This window comes from Papio anubis, chromosome 1 (genome assembly GCF_008728515.1).
Source record: "Papio anubis isolate 15944 chromosome 1, Panubis1.0, whole genome shotgun sequence".
NCBI lineage: Eukaryota > Metazoa > Chordata > Mammalia > Primates > Cercopithecidae > Papio > Papio anubis.
The window spans coordinates 130,671,062-130,698,768 of record NC_044976.1 but is presented as its reverse complement, the minus strand read 5'-3'; the positions used below and the strand labels follow the sequence as shown (position 1 = coordinate 130,698,768).

Genomic DNA, 27,707 nt, shown 5'->3' with positions numbered 1-27,707 from the left:
TTATATTTAGATCTGTGATTCATTTTGAGTTAGCTTTTGTATATTGAACAGTGTATGGATTGAGGTTTTCTTTTTCTTTTGGCAGTTGAATGTTCAGTTATTCTGGTACAAGTTGAGCATCCCAGATTAAAAAATCTGAAATCTCAAATGCTTTGAAATCTGAAACTTTTTTTTTTTTTATACTTTAAATTCTAGGGTACATGTACACAACGTGCAGGTTTGTTACATATGTATACATGTGCCATGTTGGTGTGCTGCACCCATTAAGTCATCATTTACATTAGGTGTATCTTCTAATGCTATCCCTCCCCACACCCCCCTCCCCACAATAGGCCTCAGTGTGTGATGTTCCCCTTCCTGTGTCCAAGTGATCTCACTGTTCAATTCCCACCTATGAGTGAGAACATGCGGTGTTTGCTTTTCTGTTCTTGCGATAGTTTGCTGAGAATGATGGTTTCCAGCTGCATCCATGTCCCTACAAAGGACACGAACTCATCTTTTTTTATGGCTGCATAGTATTACATGGTGTATATGTGCCACACTTTTTGATTGCCAACTTGATGCTCAAAGGAAATACTCGTTGAAGCATTTTGGGTTTTGAATTTTCTGATTTGGGATGCTCAACTGGTATATTGCAGATATTCAAAAATTTGAAACACTTCTGGCCCCAAGCATTTTGGATAAGAGGATACTCCAGACAAGGGATACGTAGTCTCTTTCTTGTACAGATCTTTCATCATTAGGGGGAAAGAGCAGCCCCAGTAGTTTTAAACAAGAGACACTTCGTATCTCTTTTACAAAGTACTCTTATCCAGCGTATTAAAGTCTTTCTGCCTGGTTTTTAGTTAATATTTTGTCATGTAATTGGTTGAAAATTTAAGGCTTTATTCTTACTAAGACAAGAAAAATCTAGGTCACTGGAATTTCTTAGTGAAATTAAAATGGCACTTGGGCCTTTTTTCCTCACCCTCCAGTGGGTTACTCTTTAACCTTCAGTTTGGCAGGGGTTATGGTTATTTTTAGAATATGAACAGTGGAGCTAATCTAATTAAACTCTTCCAACTACCTGGGACAGTGAGCTTATCAGCTTTTCCAACCTCAGTGAGATTAGCTTTGGACTAGATTTTACGTGAAAGTTGATCAAAGTAAAAATAGTGGATTTGTTGGAAATATAGTGAAAAGTGAAGAAGATAGTTTGGATTTGGGTCAAATATGTTCTCTGCAGACCTCAGTTTATAAAGTTAAAACTGTATTTTTTGGTGATGGAAAAGATTTTTTATTGTTTAATGTTTTGAAGACTGCGTCTTGCCCTGTTGTCCAGGCTGGAGAGACGTGGTGTAATCACAGCTCACTGCAGCCTCAACTTCTGTGGCTCATGTGATCCTTCCAACTCAGCCCCGCCCCGAGTAGCTGAGACTACAGGCATATGCCTGACTGATTTTTTTCTTTTTTGTAGTGATGGGGGTCTTCCTTATGTTGCCCAGGCTGGTCTCCAACTCCTGCCTTGACCTCCCAATGTGCTGGGATTACAGACATGAGCTGCCGTGCCTGACTAGAAAAGATTTTTCAGTGGCTCCTATACTTGACACCTAGGGCACAGCATCTCTGCCTCCTTGATTAATTGATTGAGACAGGGGTCTCACAGTTCTGCCCACGCTGGTCTTGAATTCCTGAGCTCAAGCAGTCCTTTCTCAGCCTTCTGAGTAGCTATGATTACAGGTGCATGCCACACCTTTGAACATCAGGTTCGTGCTCAAAGGTTTCACTGATAGAGGTTCATAATCAGAGTTTGGAGACCACTGCTCTAGAGTATCCTTCTGCAGAAATTTTGACATTTAATTCTACTTACCTTTGTCATCTGTGCACATGTATTTTCTAGAGCAATTATGAGTCAAAAGTTCGGGCAGTCTGGACTCCTGTGGGAGTTGATACTTGGTTTTAAGAGAGGTTCTCTGGAGCTGCTTTTTAATTCTCTGGGAGTGGATAATGGTGGGGTGAAACGTATGGTAAAGAGTTTTGATTATGGAGGTGGGAAAACAGCAGATCTGTTCTTCATGTTACACTGGTCTGCGTATTACCTTTGTTTTTAATGTGTTTTTTTGTTTGTTTATTTTTGTTTTCTTTGAGATGGAGTTTTACTCTTGTTGCCCAGGCTGGAGTGCAATGGCGCAATCTCGGCTCACTGCAACCTCCGCCTCCCAGGTTCAAGTGATTCTCCTGCCTCACCCTCCCTAGTAGCTGGGATTACAGGCATGTGCCACCACGCCTGGCTAATTTTGTATTTTTGGTAGAGACGGAGTTTCTCCATGTTGGTCAGGCTCGTCTAGAGCTCCTGACCTCAGGTGATCCGCCCTCCTCAGCCTCCCAAAGTGCTGGGATTAATCTTAACAAAGTAGTGCATTTTCCCCACTTGATAGGAATTAATATACTTTTAAATTCTAGATGGAGAAGATAGGCTCCTATGCTAAAGAATATAAACAGGACTATTGAGAGGGAAAAACAAATGCTTTGTGAGGAATGCTATACAAAACTGTCTACCTCAAAAACAAAATGCATTGCAAACAGCTTCTCACTATTTTTCTTTATGTTGCTTCACATATCTGTTTTTTGTTGGCGTTGTCTTTCATCGTCACCCTTCCAGGTGTCCTTTCCTGAAATTCAGTCAGCTTCAGCCCCACTCTTGCAGTATTTCTGTTCCCACCTTGACCTATTATGAACAATCTTTGGGCCGCTGTCTCTTGACAGAGGATACTTTTAATGAAGCAGCTTAGATTTCTGTAGAGGGTAGCAGGGAAAAGGATAAGGATGAGGCTGATTCTGGAATAATTGTCATGGGAATGAAAGGGCTGTTGAAAGATTAGAGGCCAGGGTGCCTGGGTACAAGGACTGGGGTCATAATTATACTTTGTCTTTTACCAGTGCCTTTTGTCCAAGTCACTGAAAGGGCTTAACAAAATTCTGATCTGAATAATATTATTCTTTGCTCTTTGGAATTTACTGGAGGTGGCAGTGAGGCTCTGAAAAAAATATGTTTTATAGTGGCATAAAAGGAAATGAGTTAGATACCCTGATTCCTTAAGAAAGACGAGTCTAGTGAAAGCTGGTGCTGTTAGGTGAAACAATGTTTGCCATTATTATATGAAATGGGATGAGATGGTTTAATGGAAATGTTGCCCTTTTCTTCCCCACCTTTGTCTTTGTGCTTAGAGACTCTGACTGTTAGTCTAAGAGAAACGAAACAACTTAAGGTTCTTTCCTAGGGATAGGGTGCTCCTGATTTCTAGTTTCAGCTCTATAATCCTTAGTATCTGTGCCTTTAATAAGTTTGAAGTTAGTTGGGCCGGGCGTGGTGGCTCACACCTGTAATCCCAGAACTTTGGGAGGCCGAGGCGGGCGGATCACAAGGTCAGGAGATCGAGACCATCCTGCCTAACACAGTGAAACCCCATCTCTACTAAAAATACAAAAAATTCGCCGGGCGTGGTGACGGGTGCCTGTAGTCCCAGCTACTTGGGAGGCTGAGGCAGGAGAATGGTGTGAACCCGGGAGGCGGAGCTTGCAGTGAGCCAAGATTGTACCACTGCACTCCAGCCTGGGTGACAGAGTGAGACTTTGTCTCAAAAAAAAAAAAAAAAAGAAATAATAGGTTTGAAGTTAGGCATCTGAGTGAATAGAGAGAGAAAGTTCAATCTCTTCCCCCACGAGCTTGATTTCTTCTATCTGTTGATTTGTGTGTAAAATGATATTCAGAATCTGACTCACCTCTTCATGTTGTGAAAACAAGTGTTGTACGAAGTTTGAGGATACGTATGTCACTTATTTACGTGGGAAGATTCTTGCCTAGGGGGCAGTGCTGAAGTTAGCTTTATGTATTGAGACTCTTGGCTTACAGTACCTGTCATTTGATATGCGCCTGCTGTTCCAGGTTTTTAGTTCCCACTTTCTCATCTGAAAAATCACTGCCAGTTACTGAGTGAGTGAAGTAAAGAGATGGCACTTGACCTCCCCCAAAATATGTCATTATATGGAATTTAAACATAGGGAAGAAAAAATTTCTGGTGTGCTTTTCACAAGCTGAGAAGCTGTGTTAAGCATGCATACACAAATCATTTTTATAAAAATGATAAAACCTGTACATTGTTAAATCTTGTCCCTATTGTCTTCTTTCCCAAGTGGTTTCTTAATTGTTTTGGTTTCTTCCTCTCCCAAACCCAGGCTGGCTACAGCAAACATCATTCAAGATGTCCAGCAAAGGGAGCAGCACAGATGGCAGAACAGACTTAGCTAATGGTAAGGGGCCAAAATGAAGGTGAAGCTATTTTTACTATCAACTGAGGTTCTCCTCCTCCCTGCAAGATAGAGTGGAGGCCTGGATTTTAGTGGAGGGAGGGAAACTTTGCTGTATTGTTCTGAGTATAGGAAACTACACAGGAAACACCTTGGACTATATTGTGCTTTTGCTTCTTCTCATTTTGTCTGATCATTTTCAAAAGATCAATAATAGAGCTCTACTTCTAAGAGGTCAAGTGGTTTGGAGTTGTATAAAGCTATAAGGATGGGGAGAACCTAGGAAATGCTGTTAATAAAGGAAAAAAATAAAATCCCATGACTGGTAGGAACAAGGGAATTTTAGGGAAGATGAGCTTCCCCAGTTATATTGAGAGGCCCTTTTCCACAGTAAGTAGTAGTTTGATAGAGAAATTACATGGCTGGGCATCGTGGCTCATGTCTATAATGTCAGCACTTTGGGAGGCTGAGGCAGGCAGATCGCTTGAGCCCAGGAGTTTGAGACCAACCTGGGCAACATAGCGAGACCCCATCTTTTTTTAAAAAAAGGTGATTTCATAAGGGATGAAGTTAGAACCCAACTAGGAGTGGGACATCTTTCCGCTCCTTATTTCCTTCCCTTTCTTCCCCTTCCTTCCTTCCTTTCCCTCCTTCTTTTCAGGACCAGTGCTGCCAAGTGTCAAATCACTGGCTTTAGGGCAGATTTGAAGGCAGAATATAAAAATTCTAATACAGTGTAACTACCACCTGGGTTATTTAACCAGTGCTTCACCTCTGAGCCAACTTTTAAACTGGAGAAGCTGCCTTTAAATGGATATAGTTGGGCAGTACAGAGTCCAGCATTCCTTAGCACCTTGAAGGTCAGGATAACAGGCTAAATTCTAGTTGATGTGATTGGAGGAAGGATAGGTGAGATTTTCAACATGTTTTTTCATTGCTCCATATGTTCTTATCACTGCCATTCATTCATCTTTTGTAAAGGAAAGTGCTTCATATTTTTCACTGGGTTTAGTTGAAAGGCACAGGGTTCTAGAGGAGTTAAAGTATACTGTTGATTTGGAGCTTGACCATTAGCTAGGTCAGGGATTGGCAAACTATAAATTGCAGGCCAAATCCAGCCTGCCACTTGTTTTTGTAAAGTTTTAATGGAATACAGTCATGCCTGTTCATTTATGTAGTGTCTATGCGTTGCTTTTGTTCTACACACTGGAGTTGAGTAGTTGTGGTGGAGCTCCATATGGTCTGCAAAGCCTGAAGTTTTTACTGTCTGGCCCTTTACAGAAAAAATTTGCAAACCCCTACTCTAGATCTTGGTGATTTACTGTTGGGGCCTTTTTGATGAGCTCGTGATACCTAAGGCCTCCAAAGTTGTCTATATTTGTTACTTATAATTTTAGCAATAAACACTAGATGTTTTGGTGTTTTATTTTTTCTTTTCTTTATTTTTTCTTTTCTACAGACCTGTTAGGTGTGTTTCAGTTCCTGCTCACCACTCCCAAGCTCAAGCCCAGTAGCATTTCAAGAAATTGTAACTGCTAAACTTTCGTAGCATATATAACAGGCTCAGCACATGGGGTTCTTGGGTTTAAATTTCTGTACTTTGTAACTTTTTCTTCCAGCCCCTAGCCCAGTTGTTTTATACTGTGCTCTTAGTTGAGGCTTTTTTTTTTTTTTTTTTGAGTCAGAGTTTTGCTCTTGTTACCCAAGCTGGAGTGAGTGCAATGGTGCAATCTCAGTTTACTGCAACCTGCGCCTCCCAGGTTCAAGCGATTCTCCTGCCTCAGCCTCCCAAGTAGCTGGGATTACAGGCGCATGCCACCGCGCCCGGCTAATTTTTTGTATTTTTAGTAGAAATGGGGGTTTCACCATGTTAACCAGGCTGATCTCAAACTCCTGACCTCAGGTGATCCACCCACCTTGGCCTCCCAAAGCATTGGGATTACAGGCGTGAGCCGCTGCACCCAACCTGCAAGAACTGTTTATGTCTCCTGGCCTTCTGTTACTGCTTGAATCAAAGCACTTGTATTGTTGATCTTTTTTCAGTATTGGGTTTTGCCTAAGAGTACATTGAAAAGGATTTCCATTGCTTCAGAGATCTTCACAAATTACTGCTCTAACCCACATGACTAGGCAGTAAGGTGCTCCACCTTTGAATCCTTAAACATCAGTGTGGTATTGGAGTTGAATAGCTCTCTCATACTAGAGTTAACGTTAAACATCAGTGTGGTATTGGAGTTGAATAGCTCTCTCATACTGGAGTTAACGTTAAACATCAGTGTGGTATTGGAGTTGAATAGCTCATACTGGATGGTCTGCCTTTCCTGACAGCTTTTACTTCTGGCAGGATAAAATTTATAGCCATCTGAGGAAAGGAGGCCCATGAGCAGCATTTAAAATCTTTATTCTCCTCTTTTTTTCTTCACACCTTGACTTAGGTTGGAAGTTGTGGTTGTATTGGCTCTAGAACATTCCTCAAGTGCTCATTGGAATTGACTTGGCTGGTGTGAGATAAGAGAATGCAATATGTAGTTATAGGAGATAAGATCGATGAAAGTGACCTTGTTATTTAACTACCAGCATAGCAGACCTAGAATATACTGAACTTTCTTTTTAGGCACCACTATAGTTGCCCAGCTTTTTCTCAATTTCATATATGCTTCCTAATAAAATTTTGTCTCAATAGAGAGACTAAAAATATGTGACTAAAAATTATATTAAAAAATTCAAGCTAATGGAAGTAAGTCAAAAATATATTTACTAGCAAAAGGTGAGCAAGAACCCACTCAAATGATCACAATTCCCACTTACCCCTTCAGCTTCCTTTCTTAGTGAATTTTAGAAACTTAGGGGAAGAAACTTAGGATTTAGGTGACAGGAGGTATAGTGGTACTTTCTTTTTTTTTTTTTGAGACAGAGTCTTTGTCACCCAGGCTGGAGTGCAGTGGCGCGACCTTGGCTCACTACAAGCTCCGCCTGTCGGGTTCACGCCGTTCTCCTGCCTCAGCCTCCCAAGTAGCTGGGACTACAGGCACCTGGCTAATTTTTTGTATTTTTTGTAGAGACGGGGTTTCACCCTGTTAGCCAGGATGGTCTCGACCTCCTGATCTTGTGATCCACGCACCTTGGCCTCCCAGAGTGCTAGGATGGATTGCAGCTGTGAGCCACTGCACCCCGCCCAATACTTGCTTAAAGTAGAAAATGGTGCAACTCCACATCCATAAGTCAGTGATTTTTATCAACTAGTTTCCATCTTTCACTAAAAAGATGGCTATGCTATCTCTTGGCTGGAGTTGGCTCTTCTTTTTATATTCTGTTTAATTATTTGCTATAATTTAATAAGTGGCCATCCAATATAACAAAGCCAATGGTAGATGTGTCAGGCACACTTTTTTTTTTTTTTTTTTTTTTTTTTTGAGACGGAGTCTCGCTCTGTAGCCCAGGCTGGAGTGCAGTGGCCGGATCTCAGCTCACTGCAAGCTCCGCCTCCCGGGTTTACGCCATTCTCCTGCCTCAGCCTTCCCGAGTAGCTGGGACTACAAGCGCCCGCCACCGCGCCCGGCTAGTTTTTTGTATTTTTTAGTAGAGACGGGGTTTCACCATGTTAGCCAGGATGGTCTCGATCTCCTGACCTCGTGATCCGCCCGTCTCGGCCTCCCAAAGTGCTGGGATTACAGGCTTGAGCCACCGCGCCCGGCCTATCAGGCACACTTTTATACAATATGCCAATGTTTTGCCTCTTGAGAACTTAATGTAATCTTAGATTGTCCTTAGATTCTTTGCTTTTGTTGAAGTACTTTATGTGTTTGGATTTCATCTTAATCTTTCCAGTTTCTTGTCCTTTACAAGATTTCCCCTCAGAGGGTACTCTCTGTAATCATTTGTAATGAAAACACTTTGACCAAAGTTCCATTTTTGGTCTTTTGATGTGATGATTTCTTAGACTAAGGTGGGAAGTCCTTCTGATCACTATCCTGTTTTCTTATTTTTCCCTCTCATCTACCCATTCCTCACTAACATGCAGGAAGCCTGTCTAGCAGTCCAGAAGAGATGTCTGGAGCTGAAGAGGGGAGGGAGACATCCTCAGGCATTGAAGTGGAGGCCTCAGACCTGAGTTTGAGTTTGACTGGGGATGATGGTGGCCCCAACCGCACCAGCACAGAAAGTCGAGGCACAGACACAGAGAGCTCAGGTGAAGATAAGGACTCTGACAGCATGGAGGACACTGGTCATTACTCCATTAATGATGAAAATCGAGTCCATGACCGCTCAGAGGAAGAGGAAGAGGAGGAAGAAGAGGAGGAAGAAGAGCAGCCTCGGCGCCGTGTACAGCGCAAGCGGGCTAACCGTGACCAGGACTCATCAGATGATGAGCGGGCCCTAGAGGACTGGGTGTCCTCAGAAACATCAGCTCTACCCCGACCTCGCTGGCAAGCCCTCCCTGCCCTTCGGGAGCGGGAGCTGGGTTCAAGTGCCCGCTTTGTCTATGAGGCCTGTGGGGCAAGAGTCTTTGTGCAGCGTTTCCGCCTACAGCATGGGCTTGAGGGCCATACTGGTTGTGTCAATACCCTGCACTTTAACCAGCGCGGCACCTGGCTGGCCAGTGGCAGCGATGACCTGAAGGTGGTGGTGTGGGATTGGGTGCGGCGGCAGCCAGTACTGGACTTTGAGAGTGGCCACAAAAGTAATGTGTTCCAGGTGAGGCAAGGGAGCATAATAGCAACTGAGAGAATCAGGCATGAGTTAGAGAAATCTGAACTGCAGCATGGAGTGGGAGCTGATAGTGAGTTATTCTAGGAATTAGGTATCGCAACATGACCCTACTTTGGCTCCCATAATAACCTGAATACACTGAAAGACTCTTGGCAACCTTAGATTCCTTGAGCATTATGGACTGTTGGAAGCCTTATAGATAGGGTGCATGCAGCTTATTAAATGTGTGCTGGTAGGAGGCAGTGTAGTATGAGCACAGGCTCTTGAGCCAAACTGCCTGAATTCAAATCCTAGCCCTTCTGCTTACTAGCTCAGTGATGTTGGGCAAGTTATTTTACCTTTGTCTTCAGTTTATCTGTAAAATGGGACTAATAACACATAGAGTTATGAGGATTGAATAACAATAGAAGCTAAGCAGTTAGAACTGTGGCTGGTACTTAATAAACATTTGATAAATATTAGCTTATACTGTTATTATTCTGTAAAGATTTTACTCCTTGGCCCCATCTACTATATTGGTACCAGCCATTTATCCTAAGGGTGTTCTCCTTTCTTCCCTGACATTCCCCCTATTTTCCTTTTTCTTTGTGGCAAATTTATATTTGCTTTCTGAATCAAGGTAGATTTTCCTCCTCTATTCCTTTTCTCCCCTGCTAGGTACAGTCCTAGTTCACCTGAGCTCTTATGTGCCAGTTCAGTCTTCCAGAGCCAACTGAAATGCTCTCTTACATCAAAGGACGTTTTTTCTCTCCCTTTCCTTTAACTCCTGGAAGAAATTGGGCTTAGCCAGCTGTACAAGAGTAGGAAAGCTAAGTTTCCAGCTGTCATGTAAGAAAAGGGGGTAAGTTGAGGTCATCATCGTATTTTTCATTCTCAAGTTTACCTCTCTCATTTCTTTTGTGTGTCCTTGTTTTCATTCTTAACACCCCAGGCCAAGTTTCTTCCTAACAGTGGTGATTCCACTCTGGCCATGTGTGCCCGTGATGGGCAGGTTCGGGTAGCAGAACTGTCTGCTACACAGTGTTGCAAGAATACAAAACGTGTGGCCCAGCACAAAGGAGCGTCCCACAAGGTAAGTAAGACCTTGCTCCCAAGTTTGTGCAATCCAAATCCTCTGTGGTTCTCAGCCAAGGTTCTCCCTTATCTCTGCCCATAGTGTCACGTTTGTTGTGGTCACATGCCTCACCTCTTTCAGTCCTAAGATTTGTAGTTAAAGGAGCAAAAGCAGCCACCCTAAACTCCTAGGAAGGCAAGTATTTGAAAGATCCCTGGATCATGCACTTACAGTACTTGGCCCCTAAGCTAAGCCATAGCTGGTTTGGAGATCTTTGAGGTCTCCTGTGCCCTTTAAACCTTTTACATTTATTCTGATTTTTTAGGGTATTTTGACAGTTTCAAGGTGCTAGTGGTTGATTCCTCATGTGTGAGAGCTTCAGCTTACCTGCTTAAACTCTGAATTCACAAATAGCACTGTTTTCTGGAAGCCCTATTTAAAGCTGAGAATATAGGCCAAATAATCATGGTGGCAGCTAGCGAGGAGTTAAGAGCTGCCAGTTTTAAGGTAGGCATGGTGGTGTTCTTTTGTGCCATGAAAAGAGTTTGGTACTCTCTTAGAAACCCTAAGCAAAAATGTAGGTGGACCTGGAGTATCCTTTTCTAGCCAAGACGGCCCAGGATATGTGAAAATTACCTATTTCTTTGATTCTTAAGTCTACTCTTAACCCACTAGATAACTAATTTTTAGATATAAGGAACTAAGATGTAAGGAATGAAGTTGGACACCATTTCTCTCTGCACCTAAGGGTACGGAATTGATTTTTTTCGAGAATGAACTGTTGCTGAATATGGTAGCTTATGCCTGTAATCCCAATACTTTGGGAGGCTGAGGTGGGAGGACTGCTTGAGGCCAGGAGTTTGAGACCAGCCTGAGCAATATAGCAAGACCCCATCTGTGGGAAAAAAAAAAAAAGTGAAAAAATTAGCCAGGTATAGTGCCTTGTGCTTCTAGTCCCAGCTACTTGGGGGGCTGAGGTGGGAGGATCACTGAAACCCACAAGGTTGAGGCTTTAACGAGCCATGATCATGCCACTGCACTTCAGCCTGGGTGGCAAAATGAGACCCTGACTGGAGAAAAAGGAAATGAACTCTAATGGCTGATATTTTTCTTTGCTATCTCTGTTCATATCTCTTGGGGACTTAGTTGAAATAGCAAATCACCTGTCCTTTGACTTGTATAGAATAAACAAAGCTATAAATAATTCACATAGAATAAGAGTAAGTGGACTTAAATTATCTCCTTTCCTGGGATTTTATGACAAAAAGGTAGACATTTCTCTTTTTGGTACATTTTAAGTGCAGCCCTTCCTAAAGTTACAGGAATGAACTAGATGACCTCTAATTCTAATATTTAGAAACCTCATGTTTTTCCTTTTTCTTCTTCAGTTGGCTCTGGAACCAGACTCTCCCTGTACATTCTTATCTGCAGGTGAAGATGCAGTTGTTTTCACCATTGACCTGAGACAAGACCGCCCAGCTTCGTAAGTGTAGCAGTAGTATCATTATAGAACTGTATCTCTTAGCCTCGAACATATTCCATTATGTCTTGGTATTGCCTAACTCTGATTCATCAGAATAGTACCTTTGTGCCTATGGTTAAGAGGTAGTGTAAGGGGAATTCCTTACTTCCTCTCTTTCTCAGCAGTGAAATTCTATTCAGTCTACCTTCATTTCTCAAACAGTTTACTTATTATATGTGGCCTTTAATAATTTGATGATCTTTTGCTCTTTATTCACTCGGATATCAATCATTTTACCCACAGAAAGCACATTATTCCACAAACTCATTTAGAGATAGGTCCTGTAAATTTTAAAATTTAAATTTTAATAAATTTTAAATTTTAATAAATTTTAAATTTTAATAAATTTTAAATTTAGTTATTTATAGAAACATACAAATATGATGAATTTTGGACAAAAATATTAGTAGCTGTAGTTGAGTTCTGTTTTATCACAGTTCATTTGTATGTGAATCTGAGACTTATAGGTAAATTTTGTTCCTTTTTAACTGGGTGATATCATAGAAAAAACACAGGATCTTGTTTGGATCCAGGCAGACCTAGGTCAAATCTCAACTCAGGCACTACTAGTTATGACTTATTGATAGATATCTAGATTGTTTATTGTTTATTGTCTTGTCTGTCTTAAAAATTATTACAGCAAATCTTTGTTGGGTGCAGTGGCTCATGTGTGTAACCCCAGCACTTTGGGAGGCTGAGCTGGGTGGATCACTTGAGGTCAGGAGTTCGAGACCAGCCTGGCCAACATGGCAAAACCTCGTCTCTACTGAAAATACAAAAATTAGCCGTTTGTGGTGGCACATGCCTGTAATCCCAGCTACTCAGGAGGCTGAGACAGGAGAATCCCTTGAGCCCAGGAGGTGGAGGTTGCAGTGAGCTGAGATCATGCCACTGCACTCCAGCCTGGGTGACAGAGTGAGACTGTCTCAAAAAAAAAAAAAAAAAAATAGATTATTGTAACATCTTATAGGTCAGTACCAGTATTGAGTAAGGGATGGCAATGATTTACATAGGACATAAGTAAAATATAAATTAATTTGGGGAATATAATGTGAAGACTGATTATTAGTAGCCTTTTATTTTTGGAGAGATAAGTCCAGAAAAAGCTGTTGGGATAGTAGAAGAATTTCTACGACTACTGAAAAGATGGAAATGTTTTAGGCTTGGGGAAAAAATATGTTGCTTGTTTATGTAACCTTCAGGAGGACAAAGGTTGGGAGATTTATACTGGAAAGGAAACAACCCTAAATGACAAGTGTTCTGCCTTCTAGTACTAGCTTTGTAGTTATCTAACTTTGAGGAAATCATTTAATCTTTTGAACTACACAATGTTTGTTATTTCTAGTTCTAAAGTTCCACGATTCTGTAATGGTAATGGAAGATTAGCAAGTTTTTCATAGGGAAGGGCAAAAAAGCAAAAAATGATAATAAGTTTATTTAATCTGCTGTGTTAAAGAGTTGTGAAACAGAATGAGATCTTATCCTGTGGATCAGGTTCAGAAGGAAACTTTCTCTCCATATACACTTTTGCCACCAGGAATTGAATCTGGTTCAAGTAATGAGTAGAGCAAATGACTTTGGCAGATTATTGAATTTGTAATGAAATTATATAGGCAGAAAGTCTGGCTGCAAGTTAACCATGAATCTGAACATAAGCAATGATAGGATAGAATCTAAAGAGGGGAACAAGGAGAAAAGGAAGAGTAGAAGGAGACCCAAATCTAGATTTGAATAATAAAGACAGTGAGTCTTTAAAGTTTTTGTTATAAGGGTTAAAGTAGTGTTATAGGCTGGAATGGGGTAAAAAGCTGAACATCTGCTTATGTTAGAGGCTTTTTTTTTTTTTTAGGTGGAGTCTCACTCTGTCACTCAGGCTGGAGTGCAGTGGCATGATCTTGTCAGAGGCATTTTTGTGTGAAGTTGGCATAAGGGAGATTTTCTTTTGTATATATATGATGATAGCCAAGTCTCTGAAAGCTAATACAATTGACTAACATCTTAGGAAAAGAGTTTGATTTGAAATTGTGGATGTAATATTCCTTTAGCCAGTGCAAGCCAGTTTGAGGTATTCTTCAAAGAAATCCTTTGGTCTCACCTGTAATTATTTTTCCTTTTTTGCTGGGAAATACTTATTCATTAATTTTAAGGCAAAATTTGGTGAATTTGTTTCATGTTTCCTCTAATGTGAACATTTTTTCTTCCTATTGCCATGATAATCATTTTTATAGCAGCTCTGCATGTCACCTGCAGAGCTCAGGGTACTCTACATTTACCCATCAGGAGGGAGAAATGTTTGTTTTATGGGATTAAGTTGAGGCATAGAAAGATTGAGCTCTTCGTCAGGATTACGTAACTGTGGAGCCAGTACTTCATAATCTATTCCTTAGTTTCTTCATTTTGCTTCCACATGATAAGTTTTGTGTTTGTTTGACCTTGTCCTTCTGAAATTTCAAATTGCTGAGAAAATGAGATGGTCCTGTGGGAAGGAGCAGCATCAGCTCCTACTTTCTTTCCCTGTCTAAAGCTCATATTAGAGCAGTCTCTTAGCTAGTTTTGTCCCTGAAGCTGTTATTCTTTTGACATGTTTCCTGCCTTGTGTTTTTGAGGTGTGTGGGGAATACCATTAGGGGATGGAGGTTTCCCCTAATGACATTCATTTTCAGTGCCCTCTCTCTTTTTTTTTTTTTTTAAGTTTAAAATAAATAGAGATGGGAGCTCACTTTGTTGCCTAGGCTGGTCTTGAACTCCTGGGCTCAAACGATCCGCCCACCTCAGCCTTCCAAAGTGCTGGGATTATAGGCGTGAGCCAGTGCACCTGGTCCTCTGTATTCATTTAATGAAAAGGTGCAGAGATATTAAGTAAAATCTTTCCACTTTACCTAGAACAGTTCTAGGCTGAAGTGACTTTGGCTATGCAGAAAATATGCTAAAATCATTTCTTTACAAAGAAACTTGTTGTCATGGTTATATTTCTTTTTGTTTCCATAGCATCAGAAATAATTAAAACCTTAGACTTAAAAACAAAAGCTAAAGCCAAGCCTCTTCCTATAGTTTCTTGAAGTCTTTCCTTTCCTGTAAATTTACCAATCTTCATTATGTCATGTTTGACTAATCGAATGCTTAGATCTGAGAAGAATATTCATCATGCCACCCTTAACCTGGAACAAATTTTGGCTGTTTTAGACAGATTCTTCTGGATTTCTTCAGTGAAAAATGTATGTTTTCAGTGTGCATGTTTTAAGCTGGGTTTTTTATTTTTTTGCTTTTTGAGACAGGGTCTCACTGTGTCACCTAAGCTGAAGTACAGTGGGAAGACCACGGCTCGCTGCAGCCTCAACCTTCTGGGCTCAAGGAATCCTCACACCTCAGCCTCCTGAGTAGCTGGGACTATAGGTGCATGCCACCCCACTGGCTAATTTTTTATAACAATTTTTTTTTTTTTTTTTTTTGAGACAGTGTCTCCCTCTGCCACTGAGGCTGGAGTGCAGTGGCATGATCTTGGTCCACTGCAACCTCTGCCTCCCGGATTAAAGCAGTTCTTCTGCCTCATCCTCCCGAGTAGCTGGGATTACAGGTGCATGCCACCATGCCCGGCTAATTTTTGTATTTTTGGTAGAGGCGGAGTTTCACCATGTTGTCCAGGCTGGTCTTGAACCCCTGACCTTGTGATCCACCCGCCTCGGTTTCCCAAAGTGCTGGGGTTACAGGGGTGAGCCACCACACCCGGCTTTTTATAATTTTTTTTATAGAGATGGGGTCTTGCTATGTTGCCCAGGGTGGTCTTGAGCTCCTAGCCTCGAGGGTTCCTCCCAAAGTGCTGGGATTATAGGCATGAGCCAGTGCTTGGCTTAAGTTGGGTTTTAAGTGACTTTTTTTTTTTTTTTTTTTTTTGAGACAGTCTTGCTCCGTTGCGCACGCTGGAGTACAGTGGCATGATCTCTGCTCACTGCAACCTCCATCTCCCAGGCTCAAGTGATTCTCCTCCCTCAGCCTCCTGAGTAGCTGGGATTCCTGGCATGCGCCACCACGCCTGGCTAATTTTTGTATTTTCAGTAGAGGTGGGGTCTTGCCATGTTGGCCAGGCTGGTCTCAAACTCCTGGCCTCATGTGACCCACCTTCTCGGCCTCCCAAAGTGTTGGGATTACAGGCGTGAGCCACCATACCTGGCCTTAAGTCACATTTTAATGGAATCTGAGAGCGAGTCTCTGACCTTAAGGTCTTTTTTAGCCTACTGTTTCTGTGATTCTTCCACTTCTCCCTTTGTTCCCAGGTGATTGGGAAGATAAGATGTATGTATCAATAAAGGGTAGGAAAGTATCTGTAGTATTGTCTGATTAATAACTGGCTGTTATTGTGTTGGACTCCAGCTAAACTGAGGCTTCCTGAGGAGCGGTACATTCATATACCTTTAGTTTATACTTCTTAAGGAACACTAGAAAGTGACTTCACTACAGGTTTTTTTTCCCCAATCCCCGAAGTCCCATTTAATACATGTGTGTGCTTTTTTCCTGTTGTTACGTACAAAACAAACTTTCTTTCCAAATGAGAATCTCTTTGGTTACTTATTAGCCATGTTACTCTCTTGGCTCTCCTTTACCATGGCCATCTGGATCTTTTGGAGTATATAATTTTCTGTGCTTTTCTACTCTTAAAGGAAACTGGTGGTGACAAAAGAGAAAGAGAAGAAAGTGGGACTGTATACGATCTTTGTGAATCCTGCCAATACCCACCAGTTTGCAGTGGGTGGACGAGATCAGTTTGTAAGGTGAGTTTGTGGCTCTTTTGTGTCTTTGACAGTTTATAAGACTGATTACCCTGTGCTCCTTTATGGAGAGTTATGAATTTTCTAGGAATCCATTAACTATTATCTTGGATTTTTTACCATTTTCCAAAAATCTTACATGCCTTTGGAGATGTTCTGTTCTCTAATGTAACAGTCTCTGAGGGGTGACTTTACATATTTTAGAGATTATCAAATTTTGAAGTCAGATGATGGTCAGGTGCAGTGGCTCACACCTGTAATCTCAGCACTTTGGGAGGCGAGGCGGGTGGATCATCTAAGGTCAGGAGTTTGGGACCAGCCTGCCCAACATGGTGAAACTCTGTCTCTAAAAAGAAATACAAAAATTAGCCAGGCGTGGTGGTGCATGCCTGTAGTCCCAGCTACTCAGGAGGCTGAGGCAGGAGGATCACTTGAGCTCAGGAGTCAGAGGTTGCAATGAGCCAAGATTGTGCCACTGCACTCCAGCCTCAATGACAGAGCGAGAGTCTCTCTCAAAAAAGAAAAGAGAAGAAGTTAGATGAATTTACCAAGGTCCTCACATGGCAGCTAAGCTGTGAATTTAGGTTTACCAGCAGCTGCTGTATTAGTAAATAATCTTCTACCTTTTTCATATATAAATAAACATGCACTAGAAATTTTATTTTACTTTATTTATCCTTTTTTTTGAGATGGAGTCTCACTCTGTCACCCAGGCTGGAGTGCAGTGATGTGATCTCAGCTCACTGCAACTTCTGCCGCCCGGGTTCAAGTGATTCTCCTGTCTCAGCCTCCCGAGTAGCTGGGATTACAGGCACCTCTCACCGCGCCTGGCTAATTTTTGTAGTTTTTGGTAGAAACGGGGTTTTGCCATCTCGGCCAGGCTGGTCTTGAACGCCTTACCTTGTGATCCACCCACCTTGGCCTCCCAAAGGGATTACAGACGTGAGCCACCACACCCGGCCTAGAAATTTTAAATACTGGTTTTCAATTCGGAAATAGTTAGACTTGGGAGCACTTAGTGTGAACTGAGGGTTTTTTGGCTCTCACTGTCCTGAGCTACCACTTTTTTTTATCCATAGTGATATCTTTGTTACCGTGAACACCTTTTGTTAACACTGGCTCTTGATACATGACCTAAGGAAAACAGACACTGTGGATTCAATCTCCATATGTATTAGTTAATTTCCTCTGACCCTTAGTAGTAAGCTGTATTCATCCCTATCCAGTTGGCCTATTTTAACTATGTTTCTTTGGGCTCATCAGTTAGAAAGGAGAGAGAGGGACAAGATCACTAGAAAAATGAGTGACTTTTTGCTTTCCTAATGGTAAGTGAAAAGCGTCATCTTCCTTTTGAAATGAGAGCACATTTTATAGCTGTATTTCCAGATTCATTTTATCAGTAAGAATCATGGGGAATAGGGTACATTTTTAGAAAATACATGAGAGATGACTTTGCCTTGTTCAGGAATCCTGGACAAAACCTTGTTTCTCTGTTCTTCCCCTATTCCCATGTCTTCAAAACTCATTTCCTCTAGTTACCAACAGTCCTCAAATGTGTAGCCATAGATTTTTTTTTTTTCTTTTTTTTTTTAGACAGAGTTTCGCTCTTGTTACCCAAGCTGGAGTGCAATGACACAATCTCGGCTCACTGCAACCTCTACTTCCCGGGTTCAAGCAATTCTCTTGCCTCAGCCTCCCAAGTAGCCAGGATTACAGGCGTGCCACCACGCCTGGCTAATTTTTTGTATTTTTAGTAGAAACGGGGTTTCACCATGTTAGCCAGGCTGGTCTCGAACTCCTGACTTCAGGTGATCCACCCGCCTCGGCCTCCCAAAGTGCTGGGATTGCAGACGTGAGCCACTGTGCCCGGCTGATTTTTTTTTTTTTAAGATAAGAAGCTGTTGATCAAAAAGGGTTGCACTTTTACACATTTTCAGTTGCTACCTCCTCCAAGTTGAGCATTCACTGAAATTTCGAGTTGGGAGTTCCTACTTAGAGCTCCAGGTTACTTGAAAAGTCTGTGTCTCTAACGAATTCCACCACTAGGACCAAGGTGTTTGGAGGGGAATGTAGGAATTTGCTGTATTGAGAACTGTAGTTCATATTGCCTTAACCCAAAGCTGATACTTTCCCAGGGTTAGAGTAGGACTTAAGAGTTTTAACATTTCAACACAAGGAGAAATACTGAAATCTTCTGTCTCTTATCAGCCTCAGTATCCTCTATTGGCCATTTACTTGGCAGAAGTTATGTGAAGATTTTTGGGTTTTTTGAGACAGAGTCTCACTTTTTTGCCCAGGCTGGAGTGTAGTGGCTTGATCGCGGCTCACTGCAACCTCTGCCTCTCGGGTTCAAGTGATTCTCATGCCTCAGCCTCCCAAGTAGCTAGGATTACAGGCATGTGCCACCATGCCTGGCTATTTTTCTATTTTTAGTAAAGATACAGTTTCACCATGTTGGCCAGGCTGGTCTCGAACTTCTGTTTTCAAGTGATCCACCCGCCTTGTTCTCTCAAAGTGCTGGGATTATAGTTGTGAACCACCATGCCTGGCTACATGAAGATTTTGAGGCACACTGATCCTACTTGAGCAGGTAGCCCTTTCAGCACTCCAGCTCTTCTCTGACACTAGGTTACACTCAACTTCTCTGGCACCTCTCCTGCGCAGCCAACTGAATGTTTTGAGGTTTCTCCTTTCTTACTCTTTCTTTGAAAGAACCCGAACAGCTCATCTTCTGGTATAAATTTGAAAACATTTTTGCTGAATGTTTTATATCATAACATCACTAACTTTCACTCCTAGCCTAAAGAAATTACTTCAAGGGAATACAGAGAAATAGCTTACTCATCCTCAAAGCTTTTGCATCATAAATACTGAATTTTAGTTTAGGGTTATTAAAAAGTATTTAAGGGAAGCTCTGGGGAGACATGCTTTTTGGCCTGTGGTCAAAAAAAAAAAAAGTAGGCAAGTAGAGGAGGTATAGGTATGAGTCCCTACTATACCTGCTAAGCTAAGCTAATTCCTGCTTAGCTTAGTTTTAAGAATTTATAGGAGTAAAGAAAAAGAGGATATATCAGATGAATTCTTTAGTGGTAAATTTGGCAGTGTGATTGGCTGACATGAAAATTTATTGCTAAAGGATTAAGAATAGGCCCTGATTGATGAAGCACAGTCAGTAAGTCATCTCTTCGCTTCCCAGTTATTAAGCCAAAATCAGCAACACTGAGAGAACATTAGATTAAAGGCAGGTACAGAAGACTTAGGGTAACAAATTAGTGGGTGCCTGAAGGCATGTGGGAAGAGATGTGGTAAAGGTATGGAGAGGATGCTAAAACTATTCCTTATGTGACTTAAAATGTCAAGGGGCTTGGTGTGGTGGCTCATGACTATAAAACTAGAGTACTTTGGGAGGCCAAAGCCGGAGGATAGTTTGAGGTCAGGAGTTCAAGACCAACTTGGGCAATATAGCAAGACTGTGTCTCTACCAAAAAAAAAAAAATTAAAACATTTTAGTTTTTTAATTAATTAAATATCTCCAGGTGTGGTGGTATGCTCCTGTAGTCCCAACTGCTTGGGAGGCAGAGGTGGGAGGATCTCTTGAGCCCAGGAGTTTGAGGCTGCAGTGAGCTATGATTACACCACTGCGCTCCATCCTGGATGACAGAGTGAGACCCTGTCTCAAAAAAAAAATAACTGAAAATAAAGTAAAATATAAACTATCAAGGACCTATCATATGTTCAGAAAGTAGTAGGAAAGTTTGTATTAATCTTTCTGTGCTTACTGTCTCTATCACAGGGCTTGACAAACTGTACTGCTTGTTTTTATAAATAAAGTTTTATTGGAGCACAGCCATGGCCTTCATTTACATGTTGTTTATGACCACTTTCATGCTACATGGCAGAATTCAATAGTTATAATAGAGATTAGATGGTTTGCCTCTTGACCAACTTAAAACATTTACTGTCTTGTCCTTTAAGAAAAAGTTTGCCAAACCTTGTTCTAGCATCATATGTAGAATATAGTAGGTTATTAATAAACACTTAGTTGGGGTGTAGTGGCTTATACCTGTAATCCCAGCGCTTTGGGAGGCCGAGGCAGGATAATCTTTTGAGGCCAGGAATTTGAGACCAAACTGGGCAGATGCTGTCTCCACCAAAAAATAAAAATATTAGCCCGGCATGGTGGTGTGTGCCTGTAGTCCCAGCTACTTGGTAGGTTGAGGCGGGAGGATCGTGTGAGCTGGGGATGTCAAGGCTTAAGTTATCAGTAACCTAACTGCCAAAGCCAACAAGATACTTTTCAAGTCTTTTTCTCTACTCTTGACATTATTACTCCTTCCCTGAAACGCCTTCTCTCCTTGATGTCCAGCCACTCCTCAGTGTTGTTCATGGGTGTGTCTTCCTTTCTCCACCCATTAAATGCTGATGTTCTTCAGCATCTCAGTCTTCAGCTCTCATCTTGCTCTATACCAGGGAATTTTAACTTGAGGTACAAGTATTATGTGAACCTCTAGAAAGTGTGCTTATGTGCATTTTTCTGGGGAGAAGGGACTAGAGTTTTCATTGTATTCTGAAAGAGGCCAGAGATTCTAAAGGAGGAAGGGAAAATCCTCTCTATATTTTCCCCTGGAGATCTAATTCCATTACCAGTGCTTTAACTACCACCTATACACGGATGTATGACTTACATCTGTGTCTGCAGACACACACTTATTCTGAGCTCTAGACTTATACCTACTTGACAAATGGATATAATTAACTGATGACTTCAGCCAGAAAGTCTCAGTGGTGAGTTGAGGACCAAAACCAGATTAGGATGGACTGAGAAGTGAATAGGAAATAAGGAAGTGGAAATATTGAATTGATCGTTCTTTTACAGTGTGACTGTAAGGGGAAGGAGGAAAAAAGCAATAGTAGGAAAGGACAGTCAGTAGAAGGATTTTTAGAAAGTGGCCAACTGGTGATGAGGAAGAGGTTGAGAAATTAGATAATCATCAAACAAGGTCCCTGGAAGGATGAAATGAAGAGCGTTTGTCAAAAGATTGACCCTGAGATTGGAGGAGACTGGGTGAGGACAGATACTAGTAGATCTGTCTTGTTCCTCACTGTAATTTTAGCACCTAGCATAATATTTGACACATAATATGTGTATCCTAAATATTTGAGTTTAAAGCTTGGATTAGAGAGAGGAAGGAAGGTGAAGGTGTAGTGTGCTTGATAAGAATGTGGAAAGGAGAGGGAGTCTTGAGCATATGGGTGGTAGTTTTTAATAAGTATTGTGGGGTATGAGAGGGAGAACAGGCCAAATAAAGTTTCAAGGAGGGATTACGGACCCACTGACTTACGTTAAGCGTGGTTTCTGCCCGTGAGTAACCCTTTTCTGTAGGTAATGTACACATAAAAAGCTCCATACTAATGTTAGTTGTTTCGGTGAAAATTATCAGTATGTGATATAACACTTGAGGAGAGAGATAAACAACTTCAAACTGACAGAATTGAGGATTGCCACTTAAAATGGGAAGTACGTGGATGAAGGATTTAGGGTTTGATGCTAGGTGTGGTGGCCCATCCCTGTAATCTCAGCACTTTGGGAGGTCAAGCCAGGCAGATCACTTGAGGCCAGGAGTTCAAGACCAGCCAGGCCAACATGATGAAACTCTGTCTCTACTAAAATATAAAAATTAGCCGGGAGTGGTGGCGTGTACCCGTAGTCCCAGCTACTTAGGAGGCTGAGGCAAGAGAATCGCTTGAACCCACAAGGCAGAGGTTGCAGTGAGCCGGGATCATGCCACTGCACTACAGCCTAGGTGACAGAGCAGGACCCAGTCTCAAACAAACAAAACAAAGACTTGGGAAATGGATTGGAAAAGGGATGCCCTTTAAGAAGAGCACAAGCCAGAACTTGGTTTGGAAAATGTTGTTTATTTTCATCCAGCTGGCAGTTTCCTGCCACTATATAAAATTGCAGCTCGTTAAGGGATTTGTTTGTAAATTTTTACATTTTCATTGCTTTCCAACTATAGGATTTATGACCAGAGGAAAATTGATGAGAATGAGAACAATGGAGTACTCAAGAAGTTCTGTCCTCATCACCTGGTAAGATTCATGAAGGGCCAGTTGCTCCAGGCTTCCCTGATCAACCCCAAGGCTGCACCTGAACTTGTTGGTATGGTGGGAAGAGCTTGGACTTTCAAGTCAGTCATCTGGATTTGATTCCTGGCTTTACCACTTACCAGCCTTGTGATCTTGGCAGTCACTTCACTTCTGATAGGCTCAGTTTTTTTAATTGACAAAATAGAAATAAAAATAACTGCCTTGCACCTTGATGGTGAGGACTAATGAGACAGTGTACATAAAATGGCTAGCACACAGATGGCAACCAAGAGAAAGCCCCAAGATGCTACCCCCTGAGGTGGTCATGTTTCATCAGTTGTACTCTTGTCTCTGTCTGTCTTTCTCAAATCTCTGGGAGAAGATATAGGGGAGTTTGAAGGAAAAGCGGTTTCCTGAAGATGGTATAACAAATGGGGGGGTGGGGCATCAGTCAGTATCTGCTCCTTATTGCAGGTGAACAGTGAGTCCAAAGCAAACATCACCTGTCTTGTGTACAGCCACGACGGCACAGGTACGTGAGCAGGGCCCAGCTCCTAGGCTGGCATGCCCCCTCTGTCTAGGGAGCTGCTGAGCCAGTGAGGCATGTGCCCTCCAGTGCTCACCACTGTGCTATAGCTCCAAGTAGAGCAGCTGGGGAGTAACTGCTGATGGTGAGCACATAGCGGGAGGATACAGCAGATGACCCTTGGAAATGCCAGGTACCATTTGCAGAATGCTGCAGATGATATTTGGCAGGGCCTGTCCTGAAGCCCAGGTTGCTTGCCTGAGCAGGTTCTTATGCCTTTGACTCATTCCTGAGTTAATGGGTATGATCTTTTTGAGCATTCTGCTGCCCCTGGGTTGGCAGTGTGTTCCTAGTCTACCCTGTACAGTCGGACTTGCCTGGTGTTCCAAATAAGATGGGTGCTACACCTGGGTATTTGGAGGGGGCACTACTGGCAAGAAGCCCCACCCCAACCCCCAACTCCTGGTCCCTGCTTTTTTCAGCCTTTGCCTTCACTGCTATGTTCTTGTTCTTGGCAGAGCTCCTGGCCAGTTACAATGATGAAGACATTTACCTCTTCAACTCCTCTCACAGTGATGGGGCCCAGTATGTTAAGAGATACAAGGGCCACAGAAATAATGCCACAGGTAAGAGTGTCTTCCTAGGTTTCTGTGGCCCAAGCCTGTTGGCTTTGGGGAACCACAGTGTCTTGCTCAGGTTATAGAAATAGAAACTACCTGCCTGTGTTGCCATGGGCACTGAGCGATTATCCTGAATTGGGCTGGAGTTTTCATGTTTTCTCCACTATGCTAGAGGGGAATGCACTCAAGAGCATCTCTTGCCACTCCAATAATGTTGCTTCTAATTGGTTTGGACATAAGGAGACTAGACTGTTTTTTAAGATTTCAGGTAACTTCAAAATAAGCACAAATGTCTTAGGGAGTCAGGGAAAGCCCTGTTTAGTCAGTGGTCCTGAATTGCTTAAAATAGGGAGTGACCTTACACCTCTAGGAGGAGGAGTAAACTATTCTTTTAGATGAGGCAGAAGAGGAGGAATGGTGGTAGTAACTAGCCCAAGATTGGCCTGTTTTGTTCCTTTGGGGCACATTGAAATCACCTGATGTGTTTTGTTTTGTTTTGTTTTGTGTTGATGAGACAGGATCTCACTCTGTTGTCCAGGCTGGAGTGCAGTGATGCAATTATGGCTCACTGCAGCCTCGACCTCCCAGGCTCAGATGATCTTCCCACTTCAGCCTCGAGTAGCTGGGACTACAGGTGCATGCCTCTACACCTGGCTAATTTTTGTATTTTTTGTGGAGTTGGGGTTTCACTGTGTTGCCCAGGCTGGTCTCTAACTCCTGGGCTCAAGTGATCCGCCTGCCTTGACTTCTCAAAGTGCTGGGCATGAGCCACCAATCCCAATCCTGATGTTCTTTTAAAAATAAGTTTGGCCTTAACCCTCTATATTCTGATTTAGTAGGGATGGGATGGAACTTGAGCACTGAGATTTTTAAAAACTACCCACATGATTCTAATGTCCAGAAAAGTTGAGGAATCATTACTCTGTTGTTACGACTCCTAACAGATACCTGTCATGATTTTGTCTTGGAGATAGCAGTTCCTTTTAGTTTTTTTCCTGAGCTGGTAAGAAGGGAGGGAAAAATCTGTTCTTGGATCTCAGTACACAGGCAGATAAAGGAAGGGTGCCAGTCTCATGGCCAATATTGTACTGACCATAGTCATTGGAACTCTTGGCTTCTTTTACTGATTCTGGAGAGTGGAACCCTGTTAATGGTAGCAAGCACAGATGACTTGCTTCTTGAGGCAGTTGTGGCCTTCATCAGTCTCAGATCAACTGATGACCCCAAAAATATTGACAAAGTACCAATGAAGCCCACATACCAAAGATAATCCTAGGCCATAAGACAGTACTGCCTAAGAGTGGACACAGCTGGGACGAATCAGGATGGGACAGGTAAGGGATTAGAGAGGCCTGTGGTTGCTTGCTAGGGTATAAACTTAGAGACTGAGGCTGCTGCTAAAGGATTGCAGATTCCTCTGCCCTAAGGATCGAGCTCTTTGGGAGAATATAAATCATCTCTGGGACTGTTGTGATTCTTACAACTATCTGTTAAACATGCATAATCTCTTGATGTGTTTTGAGAAAATGAAAATAATTCTTTGGCCCTCAGCTGATTTAGAGTTTGTGAATAATTAAATTCCCTTTGAGATGAATATATATAGGCCTGATGCCAACCCTCATGTGGTTTGTTCCCTCATTTATCGTTTCAGTAAAAGGCGTCAATTTCTATGGCCCTAAGAGTGAGTTTGTGGTGAGCGGTAGTGACTGTGGGCACATCTTCCTCTGGGAGAAATCATCCTGCCAGATTATTCAGTTCATGGAGGGGGACAAGGGAGGCGTGGTGAGTATGGTATGCTGAGCTGGCTGGCTCCCTAATCTCTCCAGTCATTAAGGTAGGTTTTAGCAGGGACACTGAATTCTGTGACTACATAATACCATGTTTTAGAGGTCCAACCAGCCATAAAAGGCTAGTTAGCCTGGGGGTGCTGAGTTTTTGATGGAGTATTTTCTTCCTGTTCCTATCTTCTGTCCCTGTAAAGCACAGTTTATTGAGACAAGAAAGGGATCTTAGGGAAGAACCTCTGTCCTGTCCTGAGTGATGTAACTTATCTCTAGGCATGCACCTTTTCCAAATGAAAAAGTGTTAGTGTTCAGGGCACACCCTCCTACACAAGGCTAAAGATTTCTCTGTGTCTCTTCCCTTTAAACTAAACTAAGTAGTGATCTTGGCTGGATCTTAGATCAGCAGATAAAAACTATAAAGAGCATTTTTTGGACAGTTGGGAAAATTAGAATATGGTTTATGCATTAGATAACATGGTATTCAATATTAAATGTATTTGATTTGATTACTTACGTAGGAGAATATTCTTGTACTTAAGATATACATGTTGAAGTATTTAGGGGTGAAGTGTCATGCTTACATTCAAATAGGTAACAAACACATATAAATGTGTATATGTAAGGAGAAAGCAAATGTAATTTTTTTCTAGTAGCTGAGCAGTCTGCTTGCTGTATAACCCATGATCATATCATAGTCTGCCTGTCCTTTGAGTTCTGCAGACCTCTGTGGAGTTAGGTCAAAAAGGAAGAGTGAGAATCGAGTTAGAGAATGAAGAGCCATCAGCTCTTAAGATGTATCTGGTTAACCTTATCTTTTTTTTTTTTTTTTTTTTTTTTTCCATTTTTGAGACCTAGAATTAGGAAAGAGTTCAGTTGCTTTCTGTTACAAGGTTTTTGGACCACAGGAGATGGAAAGACAGTTTGAAAGACTAAATTATACTGATTGCCTAGAATAGTCTGGTTACCCAAGACCTCTAAGGAATGACTGAGACAGCTTAGTCTCTCTTCCTTTTTATTCCTTCTTAGCTGTGGGGAACTTTAAAGAGCCTAGCCATCTCTTGATGAAGTTTTTTTCAGAGAGTGGTTTTAGAATGTAGAATGGTTCCTTGCAATCAGGATCCCATTCCTTATGTTTTTCTTGCCCTGGTATGAGGGTATTTCAAATTTTCTTCTGGTTTCCTCTAAATTTTGGGGACCTGGGACCTGCATAGATCTAGGGTTTTTACGTTTGAATACAAATGGAGAGGAATCTAGAAGTTCAAGATGTGTCTCACTCTTCCCTGCTTCATTTCCTACTCTTCCATAGGTCCCCCTGTGTCATCTGCAGTGAACAAACCCAAAACACTTGAGTCTTAATGGGAATTATGCAATAGGCATTTAGAGAAAGGAAGTCAGAAGGGGCCAGTGAATTTTTTCTTGACATAAGCTATTGCCTTGCATTCTGTTCCAGAGAGATGCAGGGCTGAATGCCCTCTGCCAGGCCAGCATTTGTCCATTCTCCAAAAGCATTCTGCAGGCCAGTTTGCTTTTAGCTCAGCCAATGCCAGGGTTTGATGATTAACCCATTTGCCCAGGTGAGGAAGGCATTTACTTGGGATGGGTGGGCCTTAGGCCTAAGTTTTAGTGGTCCTAAGAGTAAATAAGTAGAATAAGAGATATAGAGGCTCCCCCTGAAGCAAATTTCCTTACATATTCTTGTCTCTGTGTAAGCTGAATGATCGATGTGGTCTTTTACTTGGCTCCCTCTGTTCTGTTTTTGGTCCTAATTTTCCAGCAGTGGGGGTCACCAGGCACTAGTTTCAATGTAGTAGACTCAGCAGTTCTATATCATGCAAATTGTAAATGTAGAGTAGAATGTAATTGTAACGTAGAATGTTAGAACCAAAGATCTTAGAAGTTATTTTCTAACTTGCCCAGATCTCCTGACTCTGATTTGAGGATCATTTCTTTGTTCCCATTCAGCTTCACAGGGACAAGAATGGGGGGTGGTATCAGAGGACAGCCCCTTAGTCTCCCAAGAGCACTTTGATGCTTGATCCCATTCTCTACATTCCCCCAGCCCAGTCATCTAAGGCCAGAGCTCTTTTCTCTGCTCAGGCATTATTGACAGGATAAGTCCTGGCATTCAGACAGGTCTGGTGAAGTGACCAGGTACTCTGGCCCAGAAGTTCTCTGTCGGCTCCCCCCGCAGGCTCCAATTCAGGTACTGTATGTTATTCTCTTGTTCCTCTTGCCACTGGCTTTTTCCTTAGTCTTAAGTTCCAAGGAATTGTTCCCCTGCGCTTTTTTATTTTGCTGACTTATTCAAGCAGAGCTAGCTCAAAGAGTACAGGTCTGTAACAAGGGCTTAT

General features: G+C 42.1%; 1 protein-coding gene across 14 annotated transcripts in view; it reads left to right on the top strand.

The window, feature by feature from the left end:
• DCAF8 (DDB1 and CUL4 associated factor 8) overlaps positions 1-27,707 on the top strand; it is a 46,913-nt gene that overhangs the window by 14,642 nt on the left and 4,564 nt on the right. For 8 of the 14 annotated variants that reach the window (XM_009184786.4, XM_009184762.4, XM_009184792.4 and 5 more), the window contains 9 exons: positions 4,216-4,290; positions 8,309-8,982; positions 9,929-10,069; positions 11,440-11,534; positions 16,229-16,339; positions 22,357-22,429; positions 22,901-22,958; positions 23,471-23,578; positions 25,224-25,354. In XM_009184786.4, coding sequence (XP_009183050.1) covers positions 4,242-4,290; positions 8,309-8,982; positions 9,929-10,069; positions 11,440-11,534; positions 16,229-16,339; positions 22,357-22,429; positions 22,901-22,958; positions 23,471-23,578; positions 25,224-25,354 — 1,440 coding nt within the window. In that variant the 5' untranslated portion in view covers positions 4,216-4,241. Of the gene's footprint in view, positions 1-4,215; positions 4,291-8,308; positions 8,983-9,928; positions 10,070-11,439; positions 11,535-16,228; positions 16,340-22,356; positions 22,430-22,900; positions 22,959-23,470; positions 23,579-25,223; positions 27,560-27,707 lie in introns of those variants that run through there. The other 6 variants (XM_009184831.4, XM_009184814.4, XM_009184797.4 and 3 more) reach the window with 2 other exon arrangements.